General features: G+C 37.7%; 1 protein-coding gene across 1 annotated transcript in view; it reads left to right on the top strand.

The window, feature by feature from the left end:
* Positions 1–3,710: 3,710 nt before the first annotated feature.
* LOC131537378 (E3 ubiquitin-protein ligase rnf213-alpha-like) overlaps positions 3,711–19,793 on the top strand; it is an 86,483-nt gene continuing 70,400 nt past the window's right edge. Inside the window, 7 exon segments of the mRNA XM_058770749.1 lie at positions 3,711–3,723; positions 8,245–8,357; positions 11,807–11,991; positions 12,334–12,482; positions 12,596–12,766; positions 12,842–13,053; positions 13,310–13,596. Coding sequence (XP_058626732.1) covers positions 8,258–8,357; positions 11,807–11,991; positions 12,334–12,482; positions 12,596–12,766; positions 12,842–13,053; positions 13,310–13,596 — 1,104 coding nt within the window. The 5' untranslated portion in view covers positions 3,711–3,723; positions 8,245–8,257.

The raw sequence follows: 19,793 nt of genomic DNA, 5'->3' as shown, positions 1-19,793 counted from the left end.
TGCAAGGACAGTCTGGTGCTTCTGACTCACAGCCTGTAAGTATGTTTTCATTTTTAAAGAATTTGCCACTGACTATTCAAACGCAAGTTTTGAGCAGTGTAGAGTAGTGCTTGTTGTTTGTTGTTTCTACGTTTTGAAATGGACATGGTAATGTTTACGCGGCGCGATTATGTTGCCATTGAATGCAACAAATGCCTCGTTTATAATGGGTTTTATTGTTTTTGTGTCGTCGGCGCAGGGACACGGCATCTGTCTGATGAGGCGTAACATTTCCATCTCACGCTTGAGGTATTTGGCCAATCACAATGCACTGGATAGCTGGCCAATCAGAGCACGCCTCGCTTCTCAGAACGATGAGCTTTGTAAAAATCGGCGCGTTTCAGAAAGGCGGGGCTTAGAGGAGCAACAATAATGAACAGTATGTGGAAAATAATGTGTTTTTTGAACCTTAAACCGCATAAACGTATTGCATTACACCAAATAATGTACTTTTTAGCAACATCATATGACTCCTTTAAAGAGTCTGTAACAAGACACAGCCTTTGAAACTGAGATAGAAGATTGTATTTATTTTAATGTATAATGTAATGTATTTAACCGTGTTTTCTATTATAGTTCTATGACTAAAACAAATATAAAAATATTCTTATAAAAACAGTAACAAAGACACACACCCATGAGGTTGATACAGAAGAGTGTATTTATTTTAAATGAATTTATTTATTGGTTTAAATTTCAATAGCGTGTACTTTTTTGGTGTCATACTTCTGTGAAAACAACGAGCATTAAAATGTTCTCACAAGGACCTGGAATCAGCCTACTGCATAACCACTGGATTATGGAACGATAATGATTTTAAATAGCTTTTCTTTATTAATATATTTATTAATAGTAATAATATAAAATAACCACTATCGCATATCTTGTTTACAATATTTCTTATTTAAATTCAAGTGAGCGTTATAAGTGTTTGTCTTTATATCTTTCAAAGACCTTGGTGCACAAATTGCTCTTGTTTTGTTAACTGTACAAACCATTTAGATGGGAAACAATTAATCGTTTTATCCTTTCACATGTACTTTGTAGACTGTCCCTAGCTGGCCTAAGTGCTAGTGCGCCGCTGCTAAAGCCTTTATGCGTTGCAACATATCGAGGAGGATTAAAACTAAATAAACTGCGATGTGTGTTCAGTTCTAAGTTCTAATGCTTTTCAGATAAGCCATTTTTTTATACAAATGTACTCATCCACTAAGAATTTATTGATGTTTTTCGCGGCTGAATATCTGTCTAATATCCAACGTCGAACCAACTTTATATCAGTTTGTTGCATTGAGTTTGTTTTGGGTAACAGCACTGTTTGATCTGCAATTGTAATAATAAAATATTGGCTTATTTTGTTCAGATTGTGATGCTAGGAGTTGTTTTGTTGAATAAGTTAGAAGATTCAGACACTCAAGACAGTCTATAGTTTAATTTTTGAAGTTAGGTTGTTCTTGCGTTACTTGTTATTTACAGTGAATTGAGAGACAGCAGGGACTTGGAAACATGTAGAGGACCTGATCTGTAAAAAAATAAAAATAAAACATTTTAATTTCATATACACTTAAATTGCCTCTTAGTTCAGAAATTAAATTTGTTTGCTTATTTTTTATTTCTTGTGGAAAAAAGCATTAAAATAAATTATACAATCTTTATCCTTACTCTCAAACTGAATGTCTGTTATGAAAGAGTCATTTCTACCGAAGTCACCAAAGGTGTGCCTTTCACCATGGTTTAAGAGTGTTGATAAGCACAAGACCAAGAGGAGGATTACTGTATAATTACAGTAACACAGCCTTTGACACATGGTTTTTAGTGACTTGTAGCTTTTATTAAACTGCATCAACAACAATATGATTAAAAAAAAAAACATCAATATTTTTGAAACACTTAAATGTATTCATGATACACATGTAACTAAATTACGTAATTTAATTACAAAATAAATGTAATTGTAATCGGTTACAGTTACTGAGAAAAAATGTGTAATTAAATTACAGTTACTTATGAAAATGTTAACGATTACAAAGGGGGTTACATCTGAATTTTTTTCACACACACCCACATTTAATTGATTTCTTTCATAAATTGCAGTGACTGCTCTAAAATATGAGACACCAATGTTTTAGGAGTTTAGGACACACAATAGGACACATGCTTATTCAATAACTTGTTTATTTCCTATTTGGGTTTAGTATATGCTTGATTTTTTTCCAAGGCATTGTTAGATGCCAGTGTTTCCTGTCATTGCTATTGAAAGATTTGATTTCAAAAAACAGTATCATAGCTATTAAACTATTTCTTGTAATGGTTTTAAATTTTATTTAACCTCAAACTAATCTCAAAGTCTGATTTTTGTGGCAGCTGTGCTTTAAAATTAAATTATAATCTTAATTCAAGCGATGAAGTATTTTGAAAGTCTGACAGTAAATCAGTGTTGAGTGCTACTGTAAGGTTAACCTGCTGGTTTACATGTTTGAAAATAATTAACAGTTGAAAACATTTGAAATTTGGAAAGTAATGAAAAGTAATCAGTTAGCTACATTACTTTAATAAAGTAATTGAAAAAGTTACACTACTTATTACATTTTAGATAGCAGGGCTATCTGTGAGTGCATGGTCTGCACAGCTCCAAAGCGTCTGCTTCATACAGCGCACGCTGCAGAGCCGCGGCACATTGTAGCAGGAGTCAGATTTCACTGAACATGTGAAGAGAGGCGCTTTCAGCGCGAGCGCTTCGTGGGTAGAGCCTGGTTTATACTCGCTGCGTCAGCACGAGAGCGAAGGTGCGTGCAGCGGACTGAGCGCAACGGAGGATTTGGCCTTCAAACTAAAGTAAAAGACCGCTTCTTAAACCAGAGAAGTGTTTGCTAAACATTCTGTAATTTATTAGTCGGTATATAATACAGCATGTGTCCTATGCCATGCCTCGTCTTATTCGTTTTTGTTAATAAATGTTATGTAAGCTAGTTTGTCATTGTAACGTATTGTTTTATTATTGTTCTGCTTTTTAATTAAGAATAACAATGAATCCAACTTTTTTGACTGTTGACGTTAGTAATGTGTTTTAATGTCGGTAATAATTTCACCACCACCAACAACGCATCTGACTTAATATTCTAGTTTTCATGACTTAAAATGTATTATAAAAACAATGAGGCAATAATGATTGGTTAATTAATAATAATCATATGGTTTCATTGAATAACACTTTTAAAATACATAATGTAATACAAAATAAACAATTTGCATTATTACAAATGCCTGCAAAGGGCACCAAAGGCCTGATAATTGCTGTTGTTACACTTACAGGAAGATCAAATCCTTGTTTAATATTGACCAAACATTTAATTCAAATATCCACTTAATTTAAAATTTTTGGCCAACATTTTGCGATAGAAATGATACAGCTTCTTTAATTTCTTCAACAAAAACATGTGGACATCACAACCCTTACCAAAATTATCCCTCCTTTATTGCTGTATAACAGTGATACAATATATTACTGTGTCTGGTGGGACATGAAATGTGCTGCTTGTATTTTGGGAGTTCACGGGAGATATTTGATTTGTTAAAATTGCTCCATTTCAGTTATTTGTTCGGCCAGCTGTTACATCGCGGTGCTTACGCAGACGTCCGTAATATATTACATATTTGCCGGAATGAAAGAGGAAAACTCCCGCGGTGAGTAGAAAGGTTTACAGTTTATGATGAGTGCCTCTAAGTAAGGACAGCATACCTTTTTCAGCGTTGTTACATCTGAACACCAACTTTAGTTGATGTTGAAACTAGGGCTGCACTATATATCGTTTCAGCATCGCCATCGCAATGTGTGCATCCACGATAGTCACATCGCAGTATGTGCGATGTTTAGCAGGCCTATACTGATTGTTACATTCATGCTGATTGTTTTCTTTTCTCACACACAGACACCGTGTCCACACCGGTTGCGACAGCTGTACAGAGATATCCATTTTTAAATAAAATTAGTAGCAGAGCTACTGCAAGCGATTTTCAGTGCAGGAAATCCATTTATCCTTTGTTGAAACTTCCGCGTCGTCGAGGAGAGCGCAGGTCACGGTTGCTTAGCAACGGCAGACGCCATGAAAGCGCAAGCTCCCGAGCCCTTTGGAAAGAAGGAGAAAACGGCGCGTCGGGCGTTTTGAACGCGTTTTTAGGCACGCCATGTGAACGGCCCCAAAGTCTGTCTACACTGGACGCGACAAAGCGACCGTTGCCAATCATTTGAAATTTGTATCAGTACATCATAAATAGGAGGCATCAGTTTACTGCCGGGGATTTGTCGTGTCGCACCGCATCCAGTGTAGTCAGTCACACAGCACACTGATTATATGTTCTATTGTATTTTGTCGCGTCACGCCGTTGCGTCCAATGTTGACAAAGTGAGAGCCACGCAGATGCACGTGAACACTGAATTCCATTCACTTCCGCTATATTTGTGCCTGAAATGACACGAATGCGTGAAACTGTCAAAATGGATGTCTCTGCAAGTATCCTTGTAAAAAAAACTGTTGCTTATATCTTAGGTGAAGGTAAACAATTGAGAAAGAAAGATTTCCATTTCTGTACCTGAATACTGTTAGACTTGCCTTAAAAATACAAAGCACTGTTTATATCATTTGTATCTTTGTTCTATTATATTTATCTATGCTTGTAATGTATTTCCTATGTTGATTTACTCACCTACAAAATCATTCCAATCATTGATTTTTTTTTTTTTTTTTTTTCAAATAGAGCTATTCAAGTAATCTGGTGATTTATTTATTGATTTTTTTCATATCGCAATATATAATTCCAGAAAAACAAAATATTGCAATGTGAGTTTTTTCCAATATCGTGCAGCCCTAGTAGAAACACAGTCCACCACCAGAAAACAGAATCCATCCACTGGTCCAAAAAGCGGAATCCAACGGCCTGGTCGAAGGTTTAATGCGTATTCTGTATTTTACTTACGCTTCTGAATTTATCAGGATTTAGTTAAAATTTTAGTCTAGCTCCGTGTTCAATCTGACTCCAATTTCAAGTGATCATTAAATTTAGGCAATATTTCTAATTAAAAACTGATCACAAATAGCGATTGTATATTAATTTAGATATTTGATTATTCTGGAAATCCCATACTTTCAATTATTCGTTCATTAATGACCCAGTGTCGCTTAGCAATTCACTTGGCCAACAGTGAACGCACGACACAAACGCGCCAGTTCTGTACTTACTCAGAGGATACAGGATGATTATGATACTTTTAAGTATGCCACACCCTGTAAGTAAATAACAAAAGGTGTATTTTTTTCTATAATCACGAAAACTGTGACTTAAGTCAGTAGCAACGTTTACATGGACACTTTTTGCTTCCATTGGAATGAAATCATTCTGATTGTCAAATCCGAACGTGGTGTTTACATGTTGATGTGAGCTTTTATATGTCACAAGCTTCTGATCGGATTTGACATGCGCATACTGCATGAATATTCAGAGTCTCCTGCTGTTGTCGCGTATTGTTTTAAAATGCACACTTGATATTTATTTACTTCGGGTCCTAATTAGGCGATGACCAGCACATTAACTATTGTGCAGTGTTGCTTACTTTAGAAAGCAGTAAAAGTGCCCCTTCCCGTGCCCAAAACCAGTCGTCTGTGGATGCGAGTCTTAAACAAGGACGGGTGGGACGTTGCCCGGCTCCACTTCACATACGCTGAGTGAAAGCAGCATTTTAGAATGACTGGACACTCATTTATGACACTTTTATTCACCAGGAAGAACAGCTCATTCCGCGCGTCATATGTTATAACGCTATTTTTACGTCACTGCACATGCGCAGTGCTTTCTAGTTTCGGTTTTCAATCCGATCAAGTGTTTACATGTCCTCTCCTTCGGATTACAAAAGGAATAAACCACCCCTTACAATCCGATCAAAATTTTAATCAGATCTGGCCAATTCATTCCGATTGGCGTGGTTACATGTGACTTTTTTTTTTTATTATTCCGATTGTGCTTCTAGTCCTATTACGATCGGATTATTAGGATCCATGTAAATGCACCTAGTGACAGTCAGAAATCGGAAGATCTCTAATGACGAGCCCCCGCTTCATTCAGTGGTACTTCAGTATGATCTGTCCTGGACGCAGATTTGCGGAAACACCAGACTATAACTCTAATCTACTACAAAAAAATTTTTTCAGAAGAGATCACAATATGTCAAATATAACAATTTATTATTAGTCAGGTAAAGTTGTATCATGCCAATTACATAATCAAACAATTAGAAGCCAATTTAGAAAGAATAATGCAATTGTGAATCACACTGTAACCGCGTGGCAACCCTGCTCCTGTACATGGTTTAACTGTAGCCATATGGAAAATAGCCAAGAGTCCCACGCAGGAGACAAACAAATTTAACTTAGTCACACATGTAACAGTCATACTAATTTAACACAAGACATACGGTCTAAAATGCATAGCATTTATAACCTTTTACCTAAGTATTCTAAAGAACACTTACAGCAAAGCAATCAGGTGTTTTAGGGCAGGGGTTCTCAACCCTTTGCAACTCGTGGCCCACCAATGACTGTTTAAAAACATTCCAAGGACCACCTTTCCAAATATGATAGTATGAACACAGAATAACAGAAAGTTCAAAAAGTACAATGACATACTCTGCTGTTAATCTGGAAGTTCTTTGCAAAATAGCAGATCTTCACAAAGATTACTGTCCATACAGTATCGGACAAAAAGTTATAGTAACGCGGCATTACTTATGTCCTTCGACTCGTCCAGCTGTATGGCAAAATAAGGGCTTGCCTTTATTCGTTCCATGAGTTGGCATTCAATGTCATCACTCATGTCAACAATTCGTCTAGCCGCGGTGTCATCAGAAAGTGGTATTGACTTATTTTTGGTTGCAGCTGCGTCGCCCAGTAACTCTCGACACATATTTACATTTACATTTAGTCATTTTGCAGACGCTTTTATCCAAAGCGACTTACAATTCGCAGTTCCTCAGCGATAGTAAAGGCTTTCTTACTACGAGCAACACGAGCGGCAACCATATAGCTAGCTTTCAAGGTGACTTTTGATTGAGTTGATAACGATGTTATGACTTTTTGTTGAACCTGAAGCCCATCTTTTTTCCTTTGAAAATATTCTTTTGGCTTCCCAACACAGCCCGGGTGTTTTGAGTTCAAATGTCTCTGCAACTTTGGTTTTAGTGGCTCATTTGACAAAATTTCTCCACATTCAACACACTGCGTCTTCAATGTATTCAGCGTTGTATTTTCTCACCACACACTTCGAAGCTTTTGCTTGCACAGGTCTGTCTCCCACATCTGCTTTTCTTTTTAGAAAATGATCCATATTATAGTAACGTAGTTACTGCATCTGATCGAACAAACTTTCAATCTGAAGTTGTGACGTGATTGGTGTTGCGATATTTAAACATAAATTACACTGCAAAAAATTTCTTAAATTTCTTACTTAGATTTTTAGTCTTGTTTCCAGCCAAAATATCAAAAAATTCTTAAATCAAGAAGGATTTTCTAGACAAGTAAAAATTATTGTCTTGTTTTCAGCAAAAACAAGTCAAAATGAAGTGAGTTTTTGCTCGAAACAAGCAAAATAATCTGCCAATGGGGTAAGAAAAATAATCTAATTTCAAACAGAAAACAAGATTATTTAGCTTGTTTCGATCAAAAACTCACTTAATTTTGACTTGCTTTTTCTGAAAACAAGACAATAATTTTTACTTATCTACAAAATCAGAACAAGATCATCAGGTTTTGTTCATGTTGCTCCAGTGCTGCTGTCATGAAAGTTAAAGGGGGCAGGACAAATTTTAAACCTTTCTCAATTCTTTTTTTCTTTTTTTTTAAACATGCAATTTACATATACATTACAATTTTTCACTCAAAATGTGCAGATAATATCATTTGTAATAAATGTTTTGCAATAAATAAATAAATAAAAATTGGAAGCATTCATAGTGCCCTTTCTGACCCCATTTTTTACAGCCTGTCTTGCCCTTTTGCTGACATGAAACTTACAATCTGTATTTATTGATCCAGAGGACTGTGAACTTTGATTTTTAAGCAAATGGAATTGAAAGCAATATAGAGTTCTTAAAAATCATGTGACTATTTGCATGTTGTGCAGTAATAGGTTAATACTCTTTCCTCACACTCTTTGCAGGCATCATCTCAGAATGAAGTGTCCTGAATGCAATCAAGAGTCTTCAGAAAATGCTAAATTCTGCAGTGAATGTGGCAACAAGCTGTCATCTCTGTCAAATCAGACAGCACCAAGTAAGTGCTTGCGTCTTCATAATCACATTTATCTCCTTACGATTTTCCATTCAGAACTCTGCACAGTAGTGTTGTTGCACATGCATTACTGCCTGTATATTACTTTTTCACAATTCATTAGTTGTTTTCAGTTGTTGTAAATTATGAATTTGCTTTAGTCATACATTTTTACTAATCACATGGACATTTACCTGAAATTTAGCTACAATTTTATTCAAAATTCAGATTTTAATTTTACCGTCAGATGGACAGACATTTAGGCCTTGTCCACACTAATACGTTTTTGTTTGAAAACGCATCTTTTTCTCTCTGTTTTGGCCTTCCATTTACACTGAGTTTTTGTCAAGGAAGGTTGAAGACCCTTGTTATATTTTAGAATGTCCTGCAATGGGGGCTGCGGGGGTGTCCAGTACGCCACTGAATTTAATACAAATATAAAAATAAACATTTTCATATTTCAATAGGACATTTAACACTTGTAAAATAAACACATAGCACAGTATTGTGTACAGCAGTGTCTAAATTTACTCCCTTTTGAGCAGTCTTTCTTCATATGTGGCATAAGTGCATTGTTTCGGACAAAACATACAGTTGTGATCATAAGGTTACATACCCCTTGCAGAATATGCAAATATGTTAATCATTTTAACAAACTAAAAGGGATCATGAAAATTGCCTGTTATAATTATTTCAGAGATATTGTTCTTATAGAGAGATCATTGGCTGTCATTCATAAAGCATGAAGTTCAACTTCGGATGTTTGGGATAAAGTTATCCCAATTGTTGCACTTTTGAAACCACCTGTTTTATGTTAGCACATAATCTAAATTGGTTTTAACAACGACATTAATTTTATTGTATTTATTTTAGATATTTATTTATTTATCTTTGTTTCAAGGCTTTGGCAGTTGTGTATAGTTTTATGTACTTGAGTACACATATATACTGTTTGGAACAAAGTAAAGTGGACATTTTGTGTTAAAACTGAATAAAAAGTTGATCACAAAAAACACTTCGGGGAATGAAATGCCAATTGTGCCATGCCGCAGGATTCATGTTTCTATTGTTCTCACTCAACGGGAACCTTTCACACCTCCGCCAGGTTTGAGACATAATCCTCATTCTTTTATCAGTTTTCTTTTGTTTTTATTCAGCCATTATTAGCCTTTATTCTGGCATTACATGGCTAACCAATTCACATTGCTTTGATCCCAATATACATTTAGCCGCCTATTATCATAAGTCTTTCTAGAAAACAAAACAAAACATTTTCTTGCAACCTTATTGGAATTATTTTGACAAAATACAGTATGAAGCATAATTGCACCTGTTCTGCAGCTGCGTTAGAGCTAAAATTAGCATCAAGCTACGTAAGACAATTTATGAGATTAATAGTATGCTTTTATTCAAAACTCACTTTGTACTTCCGGGGACCCGCCTATGATGTCATGGGCTATGTGGACCAATAGGATTGGAATTTTTCCGTACGTGCTTCAGACACCGGTCATGCTGGCAGCATTTTTCAAAGTGTCCGCTAGAGGACGCAGCACGAGTTCCCTAGAGGGGGAACAGGATGATGATGTGTAAATTTCTCTTATTTTGTTATTTATATTTTTTATTTAATACTGCACTTTAGAAGGTACATAAATACATGTTTCCCAGAAGACAAAATAAGTACAATTTACCCTAAACATCCAATTCAAAAAGTTTACATCCCCCAGCTAATGCATTGAGTTTGTGGGACCTGAAGGATTTTTCTGAAGAACAGCTGGCAGTTGAACTGTTCAGGACAAACAAGGGACTCACCGACAACTATCACAAAACATTAAAACAGTCATGGATCATCCAGGAAACGACACACAGTATTAAGATTCAAGAGTATATAAAGTTTTGAATGGAGTCATTTTTATAAATTCACTTATTTTGTCTTGAGGAGTATATATAAACATCTGTTATGTGAAATAGCTTATTCAGGACAGTACTAAATAAAGAATAACATGCAATTTTCATGATCCCTCTGATTTTGTTAAAACTTAACATTTTGCATATTCTGCAAGGGGTATGCAAACTTGTGACCACAACTGTATGCACACAACAAAAGTACAACAAAATTTCTCAGTCTTCTTTCTTTGTTTTAATATCTTATTGTCTCTGTTTATTTTTTTTTTAATATACTTTATAAATAATTTCACAGTCTATGGAGCAGACCTGATTTACATTTCACTGGTGGTTATATAGTCTCTATATAACTCTGTACATGACAATTAAAAATCCTGAATCTTGAAGTATACACATTGCTTATGTTGACTGATGCACCTCATGAGTTCATGATGAGATCTCATGAAAGGTGTCATCTATGGAGTCAATTCAATGCAACATATATTTGCAAAAGAATTGAAGTATTGCAAACGGAAGTTTGCATTGCAAATAAATTAGTAGCTATGGCCATGGAAAATGTGTTGCAAAATCATTGTTTTTGTTCGGTTTCATTTATATTTTGCAATTCTTTATTTTTGTTTGCAAAACTTCAATTCTTTTGCAAATATATGTGGCATTGAATTGACTCCATAGTCATCCTCTCCTTCCACATAGCTCCTATCAACGTGTTGTCAAAACTGACTTTCATTACTTTACATACATTACATGTTTCTGTTTTTTACATGGTTCATTAACACAAGTTAGGTCTTTGCAATGTTTAATCAAAATGTAATAATTTGTTCCGTCTCCAAAACGACTCTCCTTTTCCTTTTCCTTTCATTTATTCTCATTTATTCTACTGTGTCATGTGACAATGTAAAACATACAATAAAACATCATGTTGCTTGTGAAGACTTGGATTAAACCACATTTATGGATTGAGCCAGTTGTATGGATAATTTATGTGCGGGGATTTCGGAGTGCATGGATTGCACTAATTCTTCACTTCTTCTGACAGCAAGGAGGTCATTTAACTGCTCCATGACCCAAAATAAAAGCAGACTAAAGATAATGTGCATAATGTAGTTGACGCAATTGTGAAATTGTTCGTTTTATTCCATTGAATTTTCAGAAACCCAGCAAGAGAGATTTTTCATCGTTCCAGATGGATGAAGTCCAGCCCTAATTCTTTTTTTAAATTTAATATCCGGTTCGGCTTACAAATACTTAACGTTACAAAACCAAAATGGGTGTCCTATTGACATTATATCATTACTGTGGCAACCGATGTTGATATACTACACCATTTTAACAGATCTGATTTTATTATCCATGCAATGATAGTGCAGACAGTCAGTCTAAAGGCAGGATGCAGCATGAACAAAGCTTATTTTGAGTCAGACATGGAAAATTCAGTGAATTGTTAACTGGAGATTTGAGATTTGGAGATGTTTGCAAAATGTACTTAAGAACAGTAGTAAAGTAAAGATGTCCACTACTGCTGTGTGACCTTTTGTTTTTGTGTTTATCAGACAATTCACAAGATGAGTTTCAATCACCCTTAAACATTCCACACGACACTGATAAAGAAAAGACTTTAAAAAGAAATCTCAAAAGAGATTTCAGGCCTGAATCAGAAGTGCTGGATGACCAGAATGCCAGTATATCTACAACACGACCAAATGAAGATATCATCAACTCTAACTCAAAGAAAAAGGTGCTGGACATGGATATAAATTTTAACAATGAAATGGCTCTGGATTATGATTTTAAAAATGTTTCTTATTCTGAAATTCTGTTGTTGGTGATTTATGATGCACATTTGTATTCATTCTGTGTGCATGCAATTGTTGAAATTAAACACCTATATTACACAATATTCTAATTTTGCTTAACAACAATTTCAAATAGAAAATGTGATCTGTGCTTTCATGAGGGTCTTAATTTTTTAGAGAGGGCTAAAGCTTTGGCCAGTGGCTACTGGCTAAAGTTGATAATCACAGAAAGCATTATATACATGGAGTTAAATGTTGACTATGTTGGATTATTTTTCATTTAGAAGAATCACGGTTCCAGTGTAGACTCACTGGTGAAGGCCGAGCACAGGCAGGCGCAGCAAACTGCACATGGGAAGAAAAATTTTGCTGCTGACCAGAAATGCAACGAAAGCAAGAATAACGAAAGTCAGAGCGTTGCACCTCCAAAAAGGTGAATACGTGTGTTGAATGCACTTCTTCAAAGCACTTAATAAAGTACAAATGTTTTTTTCTTTTCTTTTTTTTTGCATGGATTATTATCTCATCAATATTTTTGAATTGTAGAAATCCAGCAGCAAAACAACAAACAAGTTCCAGTGACAAAATCACCATTTACTTTCATGCAGTCCTTTCAAAAGACTTCAACTTCAACCTAGAAAATGATTTTATCTGCATAAGGGCCGGTGGTCACATTGATAACTGGGAAAATGATTTGGTTCAACTGTCTGTGTCACGGTTAGTGAAGTTTTCAAGGAACATTTATTAACATTCATCACTGTAATCAGTTGTTTAAGAATAGTTTGATTACAGGGATCTCGGAGAGCATGGATTTCTTGTTGAAGGGAAATTTGTATGCAAACAGACTGAAGCTAAAGATGTGTACATCCCCTACAAGTATGTTGTGCATAAAGCTAAAAAGAAGAATAACTATGAATTACATTATGAATACATCTACAAACTGGATTCAAAAGAAACCACCAACAGATGTCTATTTGTCAAATCACATCTCCTGAATGATGAAGGTAGGTAAATGTCAGAAATTCATACTTAAGTTTAAATTTCATTATTTTATGCAGTGGTTCTCAATTCCAGTCCTGGAGGACCCACTTTTGGGGTCTCTCAGTTCAGTTCATGGAGTCTCTCCTAACAAGCTGATGATCTGAATCAGGTGAGTTAAATAAGGAAGACTTGCAAAATGTGCAGAGCACTGAGTCCCCAGGACTGGAATTGAGAACCAGTGATTTAATGGACCTAATGTGTTCTTTTCATATATTGCAGGAGAGTGGCATCAGTATGATGATATCATCTGTTCTGAACCATCTAAAAATATACTTAATAGGGTGATGGAATGGTGGTCGGAGCAGAAGGGAAAAATAATCGAGGGAAGAGAAATTGCTGGTTCAGTCATGCTGGAAACTATCTTTGACCTCCTGAGAAGCTGGAGCAAAACTAACCTCAAAAACTTTGTTTGCCAGCTGCAACAGTTTTATGAAGTCTATAGCAACCCTTTTGTATTTGAAAAGAAAAAGACAAATTGGGGCTCACTAGATTATGGTGAAAAAGATGTAAGTGAACCATATGTATCTCAGCATATAATTAAAAACATTGTTAAAACGTTCACTTAAAAATCACCAAAAATTAAAATTCTGACTGTCATGATTTGCCTCATTTCAAACGTGAATTACTTTGTGGAACACACAAGATAAAATACTGCAGAGTTATCCCCACCTTTCCACCTTATTTTTCAACGCGGAAGTAAGCCATTTTCTGTGAATGTGCGAGACTTTCCGGTTTATTAGCCGCTGTAGAGAAATAGCCAGAAGAATTACAACGTGCAGTAAACGGTAAAACTGTTTGCACTACAATCCAGTGTGTTTATTACGGTGCCCGTGAGGTGACATGTTCGGTTCACTTAATTTTGTCGTGGCAACGAGATATTAATTTGTGGGAACGTCATATTAACTCATGGGAAGGAGATAATATGACTTGGCCACGAGATCATTTTGTCGAGGTAACGACATCCTTATGTCATGGCCTCGAGATGTCTTATGTTGAGGGAACGACACATTTTTCTCGTGGCCACGAGTTTATTGCGTAAACAAACATGCGTGACTATTGCAAACTGGGACTAAATGGATAAAATATTTTTATTAACATTTCATGTAGTATTATTATTATTATTATTATTATTATTATTATTATTATTATATTAATGTTTTTATATTTATTGTTATATATGCTTATTTCCCCTTTCAATTCGTGTATCGCTTTACCTAATTAACGTTCTAATTAGCCTATGCTATTATTTGCAACCATATATTTTGCAAATTCTGTTAACGCCTGACAATTAGCCTATGCCAATAAAGATGCACGTGTGGTGATAAATGAGCGTGTTGTGTTTACATTTATAAATGAAACTACGTGAATGATTCATTCCTCAAGGAAACACTATAGTATTTATAAATATAGTCTATTAATTAGCCGAAATAAAATGAAATATGTTCAATTTAAACTGCATTCCAGTAAAAAATTCCAGTCAGCATAATCAAAGCTTTATTGGCAAAATGTTTTCTTGTAGGCCTATTTTATGTACTTTTTGCGACATTTATTCATGATAAACTTCATTCGAATGCTGTCTACATCGTGCGCAATACAGTCCGGTAGCCAAGGCCTATGGTTAATAGGCTTTAATAATTTATTAATGTTATAGCTTTTAATGCACCACGATTTTAATGCACAATGTGGAGGTCAAGAATAGGGTTGGGTATCGTTTGGGGTTTATTCGATACCGGTGCCAAATCGATACTTTTAAAACGGTACCGGTGCCTAAACGGTGCCTGAACCGATACTTTAAAAATAATAAAAAATAAATACAAATTACCAATTAATAATTGAATTGGCCATTAGCACTAAACACGTCTTTTTCATTCATACTGGATGCCAGAGGGTGCCCTCACACAAAAAATCCACATATCCAGTCACAGAAGTAGCCAACTCACTCCAGGAAATCCCCAATATGGACAAATGCATTGCTATGGATGTAACGGAGTAAACAAGATATAAACGTTTTGAATGATAAAACAAATACAATAAACACTCGACTACGACTGTATAGTTTATCTGTGTTATTCAAGCCATCTCTGGTATTTTCATAATAATTAAGTATATTTATAATCCATTGCCAATCGATGTATTAGTAGCCTATGGAACATATTTTCTGCATCATTCTGTAACAAGAAGCTACATCAGATCACAAAAGGAAGCATTTAACGGGTATTGTGGACTAAAAAGGTTATAGTGTTCTCTTTTGTTGGACAACAGGTTTAAAAACGTGAATACAAGACAATTTTAGCTTTAGGCATTTTAATTTAAGAATGTTTAGCTTAGCTAGTTAATGGAGGGCTACCTGCTGCCGTCAGAGCAAGTGTAATTACTGCATTCACGCGCTCCTCGGATGCTCTCATTTCTCGAGTTGTGCTTTTAAGTCGGAATGTGAAAACAGCACGCTCGCGTTACTACAAAGATTTGTTGGACTTGTATTATTCGAGCTTTCCGACTTTAGTTCACGTGCATTTTCTCAGTCGGGAAATAATTTTTCACGTGAGGTGCCGGTGATGCTTCTTACGTTCGTTTCGGAGAAACAAAGGACAAATATTTAAATCGATCGCTCAGGCATGGCACCGAAATCTCCGTTCTGATTCGGTTCTAGTACATACCGGTTACATAGGTACCGGTGCCATATTGGTACCGGGTGTCGGTACCCAACCCTAGTCAAGAACCACCCAACAGAAAGTGGAGTGTCCGTTGAGTGGATTAAAATCGTTTAATGCACAGCTCTTTCTCCCTCTCTCTTTTTTTTCATGCTTTTCTTTATATTTGTTCTTGCTCAAATGGTACAGTCACTCATCCAAAACAATCGGCAATCTCTACTAGACATTAAATCTAACGTAAACTCAGGTTATGAGACAACCAATCTTAGAGCAGCCATATCACCCTGCAGCCCAAGACTGGTTTCCCACTGAAGCTAAGCAGGGTTGAGCCTGGTCAGTACCTGGACGGGAGACCTCCTGAGAAAACTAGGTTGCTGCTGGAAGAGGTGTTAGTGAGGCCAGGAGGTGGTGCTCACCCTGTGGTCTGTGTGGGTCCTAGCGCCCCAGTATAGTGACGTGGACACTATACTGTCAAAAAGCACCGTCCTTCGGATGAGATGTTAAACCGAGGTCCTTTAATGACTCTGGTCATTAAAAATCTCAGGATGTCCTTCGAAAAAAAGTAGGGGTATAACCCCGACATCCTGGCCAAATTCCTCCATTGCCCTCTGATCATCCCCATATCTACTGATTGGCTTCATCACTCCTTCTCCTCTCCACCAATAAGCTGGTGTGTGGTGGGTGTTCTGGCGCAATATGGCTGCCTTCGCATCATCCAGGTGGATGCTGCACACTGGTGGTGGTTGAGGAGATTCCCCACATCCATGTAAAAGCGCTTTGAGTGTCTAGAAAAGCTCTATATAAATGTAAATGTAATGCATTAACTAAACCTTGGAACTCCAGGTGCGGCACTTGCACGCTCCCATTGCTGCCAGCTTGCATTCTAAGATGCCGGAAAAGGAGAAAAGGCAAATGCACTGGAATTCTATGTAGATCGTGGAAAAGAAGCTTCAACCTCCCTCTCCCTACCATCTTGTTAGCCAACATACAGTCTCTGGATAACAAACTTGATGAACTTAATGCGAGAATCACATTCCAACGGACATACAAAACTGCTGCGTGCTGGTCTTCTGTGAGACATGGTTACAATCTGCAGTGCCCGATGCGGCTGTAACACCAGCTGGATTCTCAGTTTTTCTTCATAACCAGATCACTAAACTCTGGTAAGAGCAGAGGAGGAGGTGTGTGCTTTATGGTTAATACTTTTTGGGGTACGTATGTTACAGTGTTAGCCACACACTGCTCCCCGGATCTTGAACTGCTCTCCATTAAATTGCACCTGTTCTACCTGCTGCGGGAATTTCGCTCAGTCATTCTCACAGTTGTTTATATTTCACCTCATGCGGATAAAACGGAAGCATTGGACAAACTGTACAGTACTAATAACTGACTTAAAAAATTGCCCACTCTGAAGCTGCTTTCATCAATGTTGGGGATTTTAAGTGAAAGTGAAAGTGACGTGCCATACAGCCAAGTATGGTGACCCATACTCGGAATTTGTGCTCTACATTTAACCCATCCAAAGTGCACACACACAGCAGTGAACATACACGCACACCATGAACACACACCCGGAGCAGTGGGCAGCCATTTTTATGCTGCGGCGCCCGGGGAGCAGTTGGGGGTTCGGTGCCTTGCTCAAGGGCACCTTAGTCATGGTATTGAGGGTGGAGAGAGAGAGCGCTGTACATTCACTCCCCCCACCTGCAATTCCTGCCGGCCCGAGACTTGAATCTCTAACCATTAGGCCACGACTTCCCCAAATAGGGTGAATATAAGGAAAGTTCTAAATTCTACCATCACATTAACTTTCACTTACACACGAGGCGATCAGACCCTGGATCAGTTATAAGGACAGTTACAAACCCCTCCCCTGCTGTGCATTTGTCAAAGGCTATCACATTAGTATACTGCTGGTACCTGCCTACAGACAATGCCTCAAACAGAAAAAAGCTGTTTTTAGAGAAGTTCACAAATGGAGTGTGGATGCCATCTCCAGGCTGCAGGACTGCTTTGAATCCTCAGACTGGCAAATGTTTCAGGATGCAGCAGGAGACAACATTCATGAATACACAGACTCTGTGATATGCTACATCAACAAATGCACAGAGTGCATGTAAAGTCATTTCCAAACTAGAAACCATGGGTCAACTATGAGATGCATGTTAGGCTTAGAACACAACCCGCACCCTTCAACTGTGGTGATCTGACTGCCTACAAGAAGTCCAGGTATGACCTAGGACTAAAGACTAGTGGAATCAGACTATCACAGCTCTAACCTCCAACACATGTGAAGGGGTCTGCAATATATCACAGACTACAAAGGAAGGAAAAGCAGTGACGTGTCTTTGTCTGCCTCCCTATCAGATGAGCTCAACACATTTTGACCCCGATACCTGCCCTCTGGCCCTAACTACACCTGAAGTGAGCAGGGCCTTTAAGAGAGTCAAAACTCTGAAAGCTCCAGGACCTGATGGCATTCACATTGATGTCTTAAGGATCTGTGCTGCACAGTCTGTACAACATCTTCAAACTCTCTTTGAGTCTGACATTTATTTATTTATTTATTACAGGGACAATCAAGTCAAGTCAAGTCAAGTTGAGCTTTATTGTCATTCCGCTACATGCGGGGCATACAGTGGAACGAAATGTCGTGCCTCACAGGACCACGGTGCTACATAAATACAGGCATACAACAATGGAGTAAGACAATATAAACCTATACACAACTATCCTACTGATAGATTTTGACTATAAATATACTATCTATAAAAAGTACCTATACAAACTAAAAATACAAACTATACAAACTATACGAATGCTTCAGATAAATACTGTACATGTGCAAGGAGAAACATTGAGTTCAAGCAGCTGGCTGGGGAACAGTGCAGGATGATTTGTAGTGCATGAGCATGTAAACATACATATATTACTGAGTTCTTTTGTGGGATTTGTGTACACACAGCAGTGTGTGTGAAAAGTGACTAGTGCGCATAGAGGAGAGTGTGCTACTACAGGTGGTTTGTACAGGCCCACTCACCTGTGTGTAGCACACTTCAATTGCACGTTACATGTTACAGGAGGTAGGGGTTTGTATGGGGGTTCAGAGAGGGGCGGGGTGATTTGAGTTCAGGGCGTGATTTTGAGTTGTTAGTGCCACACCATTCAGCCAGCTGTGCCACTTCCTCTCTGTAGTGCGTTTCATCGTTGTTGCTGATGAGACCTACCACTGTTGTGTCGTCAGCAAACTTGATGATGTGGTTGAGCTGGACTTGGCAGTGCAGTCGTGGGTCAGCAGCGTGAAGAGCAGCGGGCTGAGCACACAGCCTTGTGGGGCACCTGTGTTCAGTGTGGTAGTGCTCGAGGTGTTGTGGCCGACACGGACTGACTGAGATCTTCCGGTTAGAAAGTCCAGGATCCAATTGCAGAGGGAATTGTTAAGGCCCAGCAGGTTGAGTTTATTTATGAGCTGTTGTGGGATTATTGTGTTGAATGCTGAGCTGAAGTCAATGAACAGCATTCTAACGTAGGAGTCTTTATTTTCTAGGTGGGTAGGAGCCAGGTGGAGAGTGGAGGAAATTGCATCGTCCGTAGAGCGGTTCGGACGGTATGCAAACTGGAGCGGATCGAGTGTGTTGGGAGGCTGGTTTTGATGTTGTGCATGACTAACCTCTCAAAGCACTTCATTATGATTGAGTCAGTGCTATGGGACGGTAGTCATTTAGACAGGACACAGGTGATTTCTTTGGTACCGGTATGATTGTTGTGGATTTGAGACATGTGGGGATGACTGCCTGGCTCAGCGAGGTGTTGAAGATATCTGTTAGGACATCTGTCAGCTGTGCAGCACAGTCTTTCAGTACACGGCCAGGTATGTTGTCGGGACCCGCAGCCTTGCGTGGGTTGATCCTAGATAGGGACTTCCTTACGTCGGCTGGAGACAGACAGAGCGCCTGGTCGTTGGGAGGTGTGGGCAGTTTTTGTGCAGGTGTGTCATTCTGCATTTCAAACCGTGAGTAAAAGTGGTTGAGTGTATCTGGGAGGGATGTGTC

Source organism: Onychostoma macrolepis, chromosome 03, assembly GCF_012432095.1.
Source record: "Onychostoma macrolepis isolate SWU-2019 chromosome 03, ASM1243209v1, whole genome shotgun sequence".
In the NCBI taxonomy this organism is placed as follows: Eukaryota; Metazoa; Chordata; class Actinopteri; order Cypriniformes; family Cyprinidae; genus Onychostoma; species Onychostoma macrolepis.
Note: the sequence above shows the minus strand (reverse complement) of the source record. Positions and strands in the feature narration are given on the sequence as shown.